Source organism: Sander lucioperca, chromosome 18 (assembly GCF_008315115.2).
Source record: "Sander lucioperca isolate FBNREF2018 chromosome 18, SLUC_FBN_1.2, whole genome shotgun sequence".
NCBI classification, from domain to species: Eukaryota; Metazoa; Chordata; class Actinopteri; order Perciformes; family Percidae; genus Sander; species Sander lucioperca.
Genome location: NC_050190.1, coordinates 31280186 through 31294974, shown reverse-complemented (window position 1 = coordinate 31294974; position 14789 = coordinate 31280186). Strand labels below are relative to the sequence as shown.

At 40.7% G+C, this 14789-nt stretch overlaps 1 protein-coding gene across 4 annotated transcripts in view; it reads left to right on the top strand.

The window, feature by feature from the left end:
* kif6 (kinesin family member 6) overlaps window positions 1-14789 on the top strand; it is a 67774-nt gene that overhangs the window by 18355 nt on the left and 34630 nt on the right. For all 4 annotated transcript variants that reach the window (XR_004108809.2, XM_031321409.2, XM_031321408.2 and 1 more), the window contains exons 10-12: window positions 8075-8178; window positions 9794-9899; window positions 12516-12675. Coding sequence is in view for 3 of the 4 variants with exons in the window: in XM_031321409.2 (XP_031177269.1) it covers window positions 8075-8178; window positions 9794-9899; window positions 12516-12675 (370 nt within the window). In the remaining variant the exon portion in view is untranslated. The remainder of the gene's footprint in view (window positions 1-8074; window positions 8179-9793; window positions 9900-12515; window positions 12676-14789) is intronic.

The following is a 14789-nucleotide window of genomic DNA, read 5'->3' as shown; positions in this document are numbered from 1 at the left end:
TAGTTTTTCTAGTGCCACGTGTCATTCTGAAAGAAGCAGTTTTCCACCTTCAACACGTGGACGCCTGTCCGTCTTGTGGTATTAGACTGCTTACAGGTCCTGTTTGCATTCTCTCACTGTCTTGTTTACATGCCTCCAATTCTGTTATGGCATATTTTATTCCAATACCTTACAACCACTTAAGAAAGCCTCCAGCTGGAGACTGGTGTGTATACTGTGTATGTCTTTACACACATTCATGCGAGGAAGCACAAATTGCACGCATTCCTGCCCAGATGTTGTTGTACATCTGAGGACAAAGTGTAACATTTAAAAAAAGAGAGTGGGCAGCCTGTTTACTTTCAGTTTTTTTCTTAGTAAGTTAGAAAAGAGGCCAGTGTAGGAGATGGAGAGCAGGGAAAGATTTGATGATAATAAGTAATTGGATTGTTGCAACATATATAGTTACAGTGGCCACTACATTTTTTACATTTCCGCCTTATGTTACATATTCATATACATTATAAAATGGGTAGCTTAAATCGAGCAATCTGATCGGTTCAAAGCTGTGATATATTAACGATATACTACGGCTATGATGTCTAATTCCTTTGCACACTAAGTATTACTCCGTGTCTGAAAAAAAAAAAAGGTTATACTACTAACAAACTGATAGCTGCTGCCACGGAGAGAAGCTGATCATCTGCACATACACTGCCGTGACATAGAGCTGGTTTAAAATCACGCTAGTTGCCCGTGTAGGCTAACATTACCTGTGCTGCATTATATAGAAGCCGCCTCGGTATGTGCAGGCAGTCAGCATAGGAGCATCTATTTTATTGTGAAAATGATTATTATATAAAAAAAAAAAAGATCTATTTAAATTGGAATGTGACTATAACTTATACAGTGAGGAAAATAAGTATTTGAACACCCTGCTATTTTGCAAGTTCTCCCACTTAGAAATCATGGAGGGGTCTGAAATTGTCATCGTAGGTGCATGTCCACTGTGAGAGACATAATCTAAAAAAAAAAATCCAGAAATCACAATGTATGATTTTTTAACTATTTATTTGTATGATACAGCTGCAAATAAGTATTTGAACACCTGAGAAAATCAATGTTAATGTTTGGTACAGTAGCCTTTGTTTGCAATTACAGAGGTCAAACGTTTCCTGTAGTTTTTCACCAGGTTTGCACACACTGCAGGAGGGATTTTGGCCCACTCCTCCACACAGATCTTCTCTAAATCAGTCAGGTTTCTGGGCTGTCGCTGAGAAACACGGAGTTTGAGCTCCCTCCAAAGATTCTCTATTGGGTTTAGGTCTGGAGACTGGCTAGGCCATGCCAGAACCTTGATATGCTTCTTACAGAGCCACTCCTTGGTTATCCTGGCTGTGTGCTTCGGGTCATTGTCATGTTGGAAGACCCAGCCTCGACCCATCTTCAATGCTCTAACTGAGGGAAGGAGGTTGTTCCCCAAAATCTCGCAATACATGGCCCCGGTCATCCTCTCCTTAATACAGTGAAGTCGCCCTGTCCCATGTGCAGAAAAACACCCCCAAAGCATGATGCTACCACCCCCATGCTTCACAGTAGGGATGGTGTTCTTGGGATGGTACTCATCATTCTTCTTCCTCCAAACACGGTTAGTGGAATTATGACCAAAATGTTCTATTTTGGTCTCATCTGACCACATGACTTTCTCCCATGACTCCTCTGGATCATCCAAATGGTCACTGGCGAACTTAAGACGGGCCTTGACATGTGCTGGTTTAAGCAGGGGAACCTTCCGTGTCATGCATGATTTCAAACCATGACGTCTTAGTGTATTACCAACAGTAATCTTGGAAACGGTGGTCCCAGCTCTTTTCAGGTCATTGACCAGCTCCTCCCGTGTAGTTCTGGGCTGATTTCTCACCTTTCTTAGGATCATTGAGACCCCACGAGGTGAGATCTTGCATGGAGCCCCAGTCTGAGGGAGATTGACAGTCATGTTTAGCTTCTTCCATTTTCTAATGATTGCTCCAACAGTGGACCTTTTTTCACCAAGCTGCTTGGCAATTTCCCCGTAGCCCTTTCCAGCCTTGTGGAGGTGTACAATTTTGTCTCTAGTGTCTTTGGACATCTCTTTGGTCTTGGCCATGTTAGTAGTTGGATTCTTACTGATTGTATGGGGTGGACAGGTGTCTTTATGCAACTAATGACCTCAAACAGGTGCATCTAATTTAGGATAATAAATGGAGTGGAGGTGGACATTTTAAAGGCAGACTAACAGGTCTTTGAGGGTCAGAATTCTAGCTGATAGACAGATGTTCAAATACTTATTTGCAGCTGTATCATACAAATAAATAGTTAAAAAATCATATATTGTGATTTCTGGATTTTGTTTTTTAGATTATGTCTCTCACAGTGGACATGCACCTACGATGACAATTTCAGACCCCTCCATGATTTCTAAGTGGGAGAACTTGCAAAATAGCAGGGTGTTCAAATACTTATTTTCCTCACTGTATAATGCCATACTTGATGACCTTTTAAAAAAAAAAAAAAAGCAGTAGCTCACAACAGGCCAAGGTATGCATGTTGTGATTATATCACAGCTAAGGGACGTTGTTCAACCCGACAAGTAATAGAAAATCGCATGAGAGACTGTCTGAGCAGTTTAGCCAGGTTAACCCTTGACGATGGTTTTCCCTCCTTCACACTTTCCTTTTACTTTTTTTTTTTTTTACTTTTTATTATTATGTTTTTCTTTTCAAACAAAAATCAGACAGAGCAGCAATAGTTTGCATCTTATACAGGCAATTTATTATGCAATTCCAAAGAACCAATCAAACAAACCAAGATGCAAGCAACAATGCTAAAACAGACAAAACAATAACGAGAAAGAAAGAAAAAAATATACACACATACATACATACATACATACATACATACATACACATACATACATATACACATAATAAATAAATAAAATGACAATGACATAACTTAGGGAGAGATAATTTATTTTTCTATAGAAAAACAAATGGGTTGGTTTAGTCTTAACTAGTCTTAAGCTTGTTACTATGCTGTAGCAAGTGGTAATGAGCATTAGTGCAAACTACATGTTTAATTGAGAAACAACCCTTTAATTTGTTAACTACGTATATTGTCTGTTGTCTGATGTCTGCTGCTAAGAAAGGTGACCATATTAAATTATTCTCATCTAGAGAGTATATATGTATGTTCAACAGTGCATCTGTCACATCTTAAATGTGTGGAGCACTGCTTTCTCTCCATTAAAAAAAAACTGCTTTTGGGCAACAGCAAAGGCTACAGACATCCACTTATTGTGATGTTGATTAGGCAATCTTGATAGAACCCCTATTATACAGAGTACAGGGTCAGGTTGAATACAAGTTTTTGTCACATAACAGATTTTTCGGAAAACTTCAGCCCATCTTCACTTTCTCCTTTTTACAATACTTGTCACACCTTCCCCTGCTGCAGTACGCCAGGAAGCAGACCTGGTAGTTGTTGTGAAGGACCCTTGGGGGATATACAGTAAGTCTAAGTAAGTCATCACAGCTATATCCACTTCCTCCACTCCCACCCAGATCTGCCTGAGGATCAACTGCTACTGTATTACTGCTAGTGAGACTTGGCTGGCCACTTGCAAACCCTACAGAGGTATTTTTAAGAGAGTCTGCGGTCAGCCCAGTAATTGTGACAGTGTCTGGCTGCTCCCAATTGGGTCCGGCACAGTTACAGCTCTAGGCAAACCCAAACTCCGCAGGCAAATTTCTTGTCTCTGTTTATGGCTTTTTAGTGTGTTTCCCATTTTGTTCGTTGCTCCTGTTTCTGTCTCTCCCTCTATCTCTCTGCCTGTTTTACAGAGGAAAAGAAGTTAAGCCAACAATGCAGTTTTCAGATTAGAATGATGTCACTTATCGTGGTTTGGGGTGACACTCAGACGTCTGAAGGCACGCTGTCAATTGGACATGCCGGCTGTGGCAATTGATTTGAAACCTGGATTTTGCTTTTCACAATCTTGCAGGCACTGTTTGGTACATCTTTCAGACCACATGCTGCCTTAATGGTCCTATACTGTAACCCACAGGCTACACAATGCACTTCCTCAAAGCCTGAACAGCAGGAAACCAGCCAGACCAGACCAAACATTTAACAAGTCTCGTGGACAGGAAAAAGAATGAGGTGTTGAAAGTGACCTGTGATCGTAACAAAGTCCGCCACAGTGACCACACCATATAAGGTTGGCTCTGTTGGTCTCTCTAAAAGCACTAAGGTCAGTCCTGATCCTCCATTTAGACCAGGCTGACCCTGGTCTGCATTCAGAGGAAATTGTTAACAGTTATTGGATCTTCCAAGATGCTTCCACCATCTTTTTATTTTTATTTCAAGTGTGTACTTAAGAGAAAGTTAAGCATTGTGTGCAGGGGGTGCTTAGTTTGACTTGAACTGAATTGCCATCAAACTTCTTTCTCTAATTCTTTAGAGTCAGAAAAGTTGATCTTAAGGTGTTGTTATGCAGCTAAGCGGAGGGTAATAGGAGGCTGAGTGACCCTCCTGAACCTGGAGTCTCCCTTCACTTAAAGATACATACAACATCTTGCTTGAGAAGACAGCTCTGATTAGCGCATACCTGTAAGTCAAACAGAATCCTGCTTATAGCCCACCAGAGACATGTTTGGGAAGCGGGTGTGAAAATTCCTGCGGGAGGTTGCTCTCCCTACAGAGGTAGGTCCCTCATCTATCTCGTCTAAGGACGTAAGAGAGTTTGTGTGTAGGGGTGTGGTTGTGTACAGTGCTCCTTGCTTTAGCCTAAAATGCCTAAGTGGTGCCATGCATGGAACACAGCCCATGTGTTATCATTTTGTTGTGGCGGTCAAAGACCTTGCCCATGATAGGTGTAGTGGGAAACTAGGACTCCTTCATAAATAGCAGCATGTTTGTAGGTGGCATACTATACTGCATAATACATATGCATCTGAGATGTAAGCTGTGGTTATAGTGAAGTGCTTATAGTTACTGTGGGTGGTTTTTCTGCACAGGTTAGTTGGTATTTAAGAAGAATATGTTTCATTTAAAGGTAGGAATGTTTGTACAAGTCAGTTTAATGTTTCAAACTTAATTGTGTAGAATGTTTGTCAGCACATAGACAGAAACACAGATATACTGTACATGTAGTGTTGCTTTTTCCATCACCAGAACAATCTGCATGTCGCATTATTGCACTACCTTGGGTTTCCATAGGTTATGCTGGCATCATCAGTCACATGGCCTGAGTCAGTTTTTATTCAGAGTGTATGGAAGCCTGCCGTGGTGCTGTGGTACCAATGTGGGCTCGGCGCTCTGAAATAGACTGCACGATTCCGCTGACCAACAACAGGCGGTCAGTTTTTTCAGGATGCAGCTGGGAGAGAATTACATCAGACCAAGGTTTCAAAAAAGAGATACAGGGAGCGGCTCTGGTTAGGGATAGCCAGCTATGATGTTAAAAAATATGATATGGGGTGGATTTGGGGTGATATGTTCATTTAGCTAAGTGGCACCTACCCAAAACCACACTGCAGGTCTGTTTTTTCTCTAGAGCATTTTAAGTTGACAATGTCTGACTGGTTTTGACTTTCCAGTTAGAAGATGTGTTTGCTCGAAGTGGCGATGCTTTGCTAAACTGTATGACTCAGTCTGACTTTTTACCTTGTTTAGTTTTTACTGAACTTTCTTGCTGCCTAGCAACTTTATGTCAAGAGTGTCACTGTGTGACTCTAGCACACAGTTGCAGCTTTCTGTTGTATTTGCTCTTTTCCACTGAGACTGTTCCAGCCTTTCAGTCTGCTTTAGTATTTTGAGGTGTGGTCAAATTCAGTGGCGATAGTTAAGTGGGATTTATACTGAAGAATGAAACTCGGTCATGTGAAAAAAAAGAACAATTTTTTTTTTAGGTGGTTAAGTGTGAGTTGTTTTGTGGTGTGATTTGTGCAGACTTCTTATTACAACTGGTCTGGCTTGCTTTCAATAACTACACCATCCTTTGATTTTGGTGTTGGCCTACTGTCCCTACCATTTACATGTAATTATACTGTACGTCTGTGTTTAGATGTAATGTAGAAAAGGTCATCCTCTAATTGCACTTATTCCCCCTTTTCAAGGGATTTTGCATAGAATGAATGACCAGGTAACATCTTGTACAATTAGCTAATGAGCTACCTGTCTGTATGTGGCCCTAACCCCATAGCACTTCAAGTTCAAGTTACGGCACACTGCTAATAACTGCTCAGCATCAAAATATGGGCACATGTCAAGTGGGATCACTTCTAACCTCTTGCTCCTGGTGTGGACCAGGATATTTAGGATTTAATCCCATTTAACAGGTCTGTTGCATGAACAACAAAGAATTAAGTAGGAAAAGATCTGTTAGTAATGTAGAGAACGGAGTGCTTACCAAGTGTAGAAGTAATGGCATTACAATCAGCAGGTGAAACATCCGTTTAATTCATCAGCATTCAGTGTCTTAAACAAATACCATTTCTTTTATAACTTGGCAGCTCCTGTTTGAGTAAATCATACGGATGCCCAGTTGATTACTCAGTCAATCCAAATTGTGCACATCTTATTGTCAATGGAGCATTAAAACACAGAAAAGCCCATACACCAACTTGGCCGATACACCGACTTGAAATGGTTCTGTCCCATCAGAAGAGCTATAATTGTCAAAATCAATTCTTTATGGCTACTCCTACGTACATGTAATGCCACTTCATTAATGACCTGAACTCACTAATCCTTTAGGTGCTAGGTAGCTAGACGCTGCTAATCCCTGCCTAGACTGACGTGAGGCCACTTAGAATGACCTCTGTAGGCATAGACCCTTTCAGCAAGGAAAAACAGAGAGCCACATGCTTATCTCCAAAGATTAAAGGTTATATGTCAACAAGGCCACGACCTGTATTTGGTGGATTCTCCTTTCATGCCTTAAAGATTTAGTACATAACTTTTTGATATTGATAAATGTCTGTTACATTCAAGCCATTGCCAAATGAGTTGCTACAAAGCTAATTAAGACTATCAGCTCCACACAGCTCTCTCTGTATTTCTCAGTATGGCTATGTTCAGAAGATTGTGGCGTCCGACGACTTTTACGCACAGACACTCAAGTGACCATAATGACCTCTTCTGAAGAGTCCATCATGTTTTTTTAATCCTCCGTGTCCTCCTTGGCTACTAGCAACTGCGGGGAGGAGGGGTGGGGGGCACGCGTGCGCGATCACGGGAAGGCTGTATCATGTGGACTTATAATTCCTCATGGAGCGACAGAAACATATGCACTATAGCTTTAAATAGTTTTGTTTTTTTATCATATACAGTATACTGTTTTGATAAAAAATGGCTTTCTCTGGCCTTCCTGTGCTCAGCAGGTGGAGAAACCAGTACCTGGGGTACACAGATTAGCATACTGCTGTCAGTATTAATCCATGGAATGATGCTTTAGGCTGTTATTAAAAACAATGTCTTAGTCCCTTCACACGGTCCCTCTCCTCTGATCTGTTTTTTGACATTCTTGCTGTTTTCTTTTGTTTTTTTTACAAAGATTACTATCTAAGTACTTATTTAAGAAGCTATGTCTGGTCTTGGTGAGATATTTTGCCTTAAATATATACAGTAACCAGACCCGGACAGCGGTTACTAACAGCAGCCACCCCGTTGGCTCAGTGTGCAAGGCCTTAACCGAACATGTGTGGACAGACAGCAGCAGAAGGTTTTATGTGTCCTTTTTTTTTTTTGCCACCGTAGCTTTTTAATGCTAATTTATGTTTTGCTTCCTGCATTTTCTCGCTGGAGCATCCAGTTGTCTGGAATCACTTAAGTTTGTCCTCAAATTGCATCAGCAAGATAGGCTGCAAAACCACCAAGGATTGTCTCATCAGTTGTATGCAGCGAAATAGCCTCTGTCTGTGTGCACTTTGTGCGTGAGTGTCTGTCTTTGTTTTGTACTGTAGGTGCAAATGTGCGCTGCTTTACATTGTGTGTATGTGCACATACTGTATAGAAGACCTTTTAACCCTGCTTTTGTGTGTGTGTATTTCAGCTAATAGCCCGTTTGAAGAGGGAAGTCCAGTCTCTGAAGGAAGATCTGGCCATGGTGACAGGAGAACAGAGAGATGACCAGCTTACTGTGGAGGAGATCCAGATGTATGTCACTTCCTGTTTCTTGATTCCCCGTCCCTTCAATCCAGTCAGTCTCTCTGCATAACCTAGATAATATGGCCTGTGATGCTTTCTTTGGATTTACAGATACCAGATGAGGGGAGGTAACACACTCTGTCTGAGTTAAATAGGAATGTTCTAAGGAGTTCACAGGAGGCCTTTTGCCACAGGATCACGGGTTGTACAATATATGTGTGTGTGTATAATGTGACCTGTGAGCCAGTCATCTCAGGACAGTGCAGACGTGTATTGCTGCGTTGGCCCTGTCAGCCTTCTAGGATGTTTACAGTGCGCCTCAGACTCAGGGAAGAGAGCAGATGGTCTTTTTTTGGACTCTCGTTTGTATTTGTTATGCTCACAACCCCCGAAGTTCTTGAGCAAATATGTTTCACAATTTATAAGTATTTGGAGTTAGCCTAAAGTGCCTACATAACTTATGCTGTTGGCTATGCATCGGTGCTGAGTTGAAACCTCATTCACTGAGGCTTAACCAGATCTAATGGAGTTTCCCAGGGCTCTGCTCCAGCTAGGACTGCTTTAGTTCTGCTCCTATACTCAAATGGCAGAGGGACCCAGTCAGTCAGGGCCAGAGTTCAAGCCAGAGGTTACATCCAGGACTTGGCACATCGCTGCTTCCGTGCTGATTAATGTACCACTCTTTAGTCCGCCTCTTTATTTTTTTGCTCTCTTTCCAAGTGATTATCCTCGATTTCCCTCTGTTTTTTTGCTGTTTGTTTGTTGTTTATGCCTTGACTCATCCCCATTAGTGATTGCGCATACCTCGGCTTACTTGTTGTCACATTTCCAAACGCTCATATATCCTCAGGCATACGGATTTTTTCCAGAAGAATATTTTGCTCCCTTCAGTGCTTTCTAAGGTTCAGTATCAATCCATTTCCATACAAGCTGAAGTCAATTTAAATTTGTTTTCTAAATACAATATTAGTTTGCTCCATTTGCTACATAACATATCACCTTACGCCTTGGAAAAACAATTTGGAAACTATCAAATTCTGGTGTTTGACAGATGCTGTTTGTTCTCTCACAAAATATTGTACATGGCGTTAAAGGGCATTCTCCAGAATTATTGTATCACAAAACCACCGATGTCTCGCAGGGCCCTGAAAGAAGACCACTACGTTTGTTTTAAGTCCTTCGTCATGTAAACCTAGCGTGTTTCTGTGCTGAACATGTTACAGTGGAAAATAAAAACCACACGTTATCGTGCCTACATTGGATACGTCTGGACGGTTGCCTGTTGGTCTTTTCCAGTGGCTCGTTCCAGAGCTTGAAGAACCAATGTTTGGACTATCATCCACTGATAGTTTATCAACAGACCGGCCCAGTGGAGCTGGAACACACATTTAAGTAAATAGTTTTCTTTGACCAGACCCACATTTTAAACATTAGAAGCACTCCTTAGGTATACATATTAACTGTTTGAGTGCCGGTTGAGCCTGTGCTAAGTGTGATGGAGAAGGATTGAAACATGGAATGTGGCATTGGTTTAAGATTTGGTATTACTAGTATCTGGTTGTGTGTGTGTGTGTGTCTGTCTGTCTGTCTGTCTGTCTGTCTGTCTGTCTGTCTGTCTGTCTAGGTTAGAAGAGTTAGTCAAGGCCTTTCTGAATGACTCTGATCCAGATGTGACACTGTCATTGGGACCAGACATGAGGAAAATCCAGTTCTGTTTCTCCCTGCTGAAGGTAATATATTTACAGTGGTCTCTTCATGTACAGTATCTGCATGCATGTCTCCCTGTTTAACCCCCTGTCTGTGTCTATTCTCTCTATCCATCCATCATTTCCCCTCTCCTTTCCATGACAAAGTCTATGGGACAGCACCATGCTTGTGTGGCAGCAGAAGATATTTTCAGTTCAGTTTGCTACGCTAGTTCATTGAAATAAACGTTTGGATTCTGTTAGTTGGTTTTAGTGCTTGAGGTTTATCTTCACTGTAACAGTGAATGGCCAGAAGACAAAGATATAGAACACAATTGATCAGTAAGGTGACATTCCCCTGCATACATTAGCTCAGCAGTGACCAGCTGACCAATCACCTCTTCTAAATAGCTCCCTCTACTGTCTTCTGCCAGAAAAATGCTTTACTTTTCAATTAACTAAAATGTACTTTCCTATTTTAATTTGGGTAATACTAACCCTAGCAAATGTATTTATCTTCAGAAAAAAGCTGATGTTTAACATGATCTTATTCTAGGCCTAACCATAACCTAACTGGAAATTGCATGCTTAATTCTTGAGGACATGGTTAGAAAGTGAAAATATTTTCAGATCCAATGATTCCCAATTTTATCCAGTGCTGTTGATTTTCCTACGACCTTACCTAAGTCTAGACGCTTGGCGTTTCGCACTTATTTGCCATCTCATTAGAGGCAAGGTGCTATAATGTGAGATAGGGCGAGGAGCTCAGACTTCCGGAGGGAGCTCAGAGTAGAGTCGCTACTCTGCGTCGAAAGAGGCCAGTTGAAATGATTCAGGCATCTGATCAGGATGCCTCCTAGGAGTTACCTGGCACGTCCAATGGATAAGAGGCCCCGGGTAGACCCAGAACACGCTGGAGAGATTATATATTGAATGATCAGATGATAAGCGGACCAATTATCTTTCAGTCAAATGGAAGCTGTCCGCTTGGGCCCTTGGGCTCTGCTCAGAACTACTTTTGGATATTTTGCAGACTAAACACTAGACTGAACAATAATAATAATAAAAAAAGACTAATTCAATAATTAATTTGATACTAAAAGCACTCATAGTGAAAGTAAGCTCATGTAGTAACCTGTTATGAATTGGTCACTGAACATATTTACCCATCATTATTAAACATTTAGGGTTCCAAATATTGTTTAATATTAATTAATGTCATTGTGTTTCCTGTGTATTTATTTTTTTTTTTATAAAAGTAGTGTATGGGCATCATTTTGGTTTTGGCTCTATGCCCAATCCACAGACAATTTGTCATGCAGACTGCCGCGGAAAAAGTTTGCAATTGCATGTTGTTTACCAAATGTTGGTAGAAACAAGTTTTTCTTTTGGTTATAGACTGTATTCAACATTTCTCAAACAGCAGCCGATGGCCCACTGCTGCTTAACGAGCTTAGGGGAAACACTGCGTTGCTCACACTGTTCCTGCGCTCTGGTTCTGTTGGAGTTGGAGCAGTCACCAGAAGCAGTTCCAGATCCCACTTGAATGTCTGTTTATCTCTCCCTCAGTTTGTTATGATCCACAAATCTCCTGTTCAGTTTACATTCCTCTGTGCATCACCCCAGTCACACAGTCCAGTGATTCTGTAGGAATTTGGATCTGGTTTGAATTTGATTTCTTTCTTCTTTGTTCTCAACACTGGCTAGCTCTTTCATGCTCAACACGCGTGTCCTTTTTTAGGGTGATGTTCAAGCACAGTGCGTATCTGCAGTTTTATCTTTTCAGCACTGTGAGCATAGATGTGCAGTTTGACCTCAGTGATTTAGCACTCTAGGTATGTTGTCACAGTGGTGGCATGATGTTGGAAAGTCATTTTACAAAACTGGGGAACCTCAGCCCAACCCAAATCAACTATCTTCTTAAGTGGGCTTCCATGCAGCGTATGTTCCCAAAACCGTCTGGGACCAGCCTCCCCCCTCATCTGTACTTTTCTCTTCTACTGTGTCTTCTCCAAGTGGAAAAAGCTCCAATCCTTTAACATGTTTTCCACCTGTCTTTAAGCCTGGTGTATCATTGAAATGATGTTATGAGTTATGTTACAGACAGGGAAAAGAGGGGAATTTAATTAATGTTTAGGGACTATTACAGAATTTAGAAGAACACCACTTTTCAGATTGATTAAGATTAGTTTTGTTGAATTTCTGGGTGATTCTATAGGGATCATGGGATAGGATAGGCAAAAATAAGCCTTGGCTTCAGCCTATTCTTTGTTCCATGTTGACCGAAATAAAATTGATGATCATCATCATCATCATCATCATCATCATCATCATCATCATCATCATCATCATCATCATCATCATCGATTCCACAATGTATTTTCCAGCTTGTTTTCATTCATGGCATTAGATGGTTGTTTATGTATAACTGTAAACAGTATATATAAGTATACTGCAAACCCAAGTGTAGTAGATAGTGTGTAACTTAACTTTAGTGTAACTTTTCCTGTAGACGTTTATTTACCTAAAAAAAATATTTCAGGTCATGGAAACCCCCTGAATGAATTAATTCAGTTCTTAACAACCAGAGTATGTAATATTAAAGAAAAAAATAGCCATTCTCTTAACTACCATTAAAGGTCAACAATCTTGTTTTTACAGAAAATGATCATGAACAAGCAAGGTGGAGGAAATAGGCACAGTGATGGGCAAGCGTCACCAGCAGCAACAGTGAGGGAAGCGGTAATTCAAGACAGCAACCACTCTGCCGTAGAAATGACCAGATTAAAGGAGATGATGGCGCAACGTGATAATGAGATAAGTATCCTTTGACCCGGTGCAGCCATCTTAGGTTTTCTTCTATGGTTTGTAGATAACTTGTCTAACAAAAACAATAAATCTGTTAATTGTTAGTTGTTAAAAATATGATAACAAGGCTATAAAACATCTTGTAGTCTGGGAAAATTTGCTCACTTACCGTTTGTCTAACAGGAGATTTCTGCCACAGAAATTACATTACTTTTGATAAATAGCATATATGTTTGAACCATAGAAATAGAATGAGGGTAGAACGGACATTCCCATTCAAACCAACATAGCAGGATGGTCAGAGTGGTAGCCATTTTGATGTGTACCTTTGCCATTGCAAAGAACTGTGACCGTTGAAGCAGGCTAACTCCTGCACAAACTTCCGTATAAACTAGAGGTGCAACGATGAATCGATGAATCGATTAGTTGTCAACTATTAAATTAGTCGCCAACTATTTTGATAATCGATTAATCGTTTGAGTCATTTTTTTATTAAAAAAAAATAAGATTTCTCTGATTCCAGCTTGTTAAATGTGAATATCTTCTAGTTTCTTCTCTCCTTTGTGACAGTAAACTGAAATATCTTTGAGTTTTGGACAAAACAAGATATTTGAGGACGTCCTCTTAGGCTTTGGGAAACACTGATCCACATTTTTCACCATGTTTTGACATTTTTATAGATCAAACAACTAATCAATTAATTGAGAAAATAATCGACAAATTAATCGACTATGAAAATAATCGTTAGTTGCAGCCCTAGTATAAACCGATTTACAGCAAGTCGCGGACTCACTGAAGTTAGGTGTTGCAACAAACAGCAGTGGAGTAGTGCGTAGCATGGAGAGGCGTCTTTTGTGCACTATGTCCGTTTAGTTGTTCATTATCAAAATTCCAAGTATTCTTCTTGGCTTGAAATTTTACATTTGCATTCGCATGAACTGGGGTAGACGCTCCATATTCATGCGCCATCTTGAAATACGTTAGCTGCTAAGGGACATACAGGACATACTGCTCCGCCTTTCGCATTTTTGCTGTCACATGATAAACTTCCCGGTCCCAGCAAGTTTGAAGAAGGAAACATGGAGGACCACACGTATTCAAAATCCAAAGTTCAGGAACAGGAGTCTTCTTCTTCGCCCAGAAAAAGAAAAAGGAGATTGAAAAGAGCAAGAGACCGGCTTTTTGAAGCGTGAAGGCTACCGTAGCTGTAATACGTACTTTGAACTGCGTGGCGCGAGAGAGTTGATTGCAATACATGATCTCAACGCTAGATGGGAGAAATTCCCACACATTGGACCTTTAAATGATAAAACTAGTGAGTGTGAGACACTTTACTGACATGTGTTGTCACCATAACAACTAACAACAATCACCATTTTCTGTTGAACTAATTAAATGACAGAGTTCAATGTCCAGTCTACTCTCATTCTATTTCTATAGTTTTAACATTCCCATAAACACATCTGTTAGGTGTACATACTTAATATTAGAAGTGCTCGTTTTAACAATGCACGTCTAAGATAATGCTAGAATCCCCAACTATTATACTGGATGCATTATGCTGTCTCAGTTTTTCATCCTGCTATGCTTACTAAGACTGAGCATGCAGTGTGGCACTACATTGTTTCCAGGACAGCTTTAACTACTTTCAGTTAAGCATTGATTTGCTATACCTGTTCTGGGTTGGTTCAGATATCCCTTATTGCTACTGTAGTGTATGGTGCACAACATAGTGCAATGCTGGTTGGGCAGTGGTTCAGGTGTAAAGTTCCTGTCCACTACCAGAGAGACCCTAGGGTTTGATTCCCTGTCGCAGTACCTTAGGCTTGTTTGTGCAAATGTAAGACGGTGAGAGTCCTTGTCATGTTGTCACCTGTGACTCTGGTTGGTGGGGGTGCCTGCACACTGTAGGGTGGAACAAAAGGGGATGGCATGAAAGTGATGAAAGGTAAAAGTTTAAAAGAGGCAGCTGGCAACTGCAAGTATCAAAAGGGAAGCACACTGCAGTCTATACTCTCCCTAGTGCATTTCGGGAATTTGCATTCCAAATTGATAGACAATGGGGAAAAATCAGCAAAAATAAATTGAGTAGAGTCGGTTTCAACTCTTTGTGTCTGCGTCCAGCCT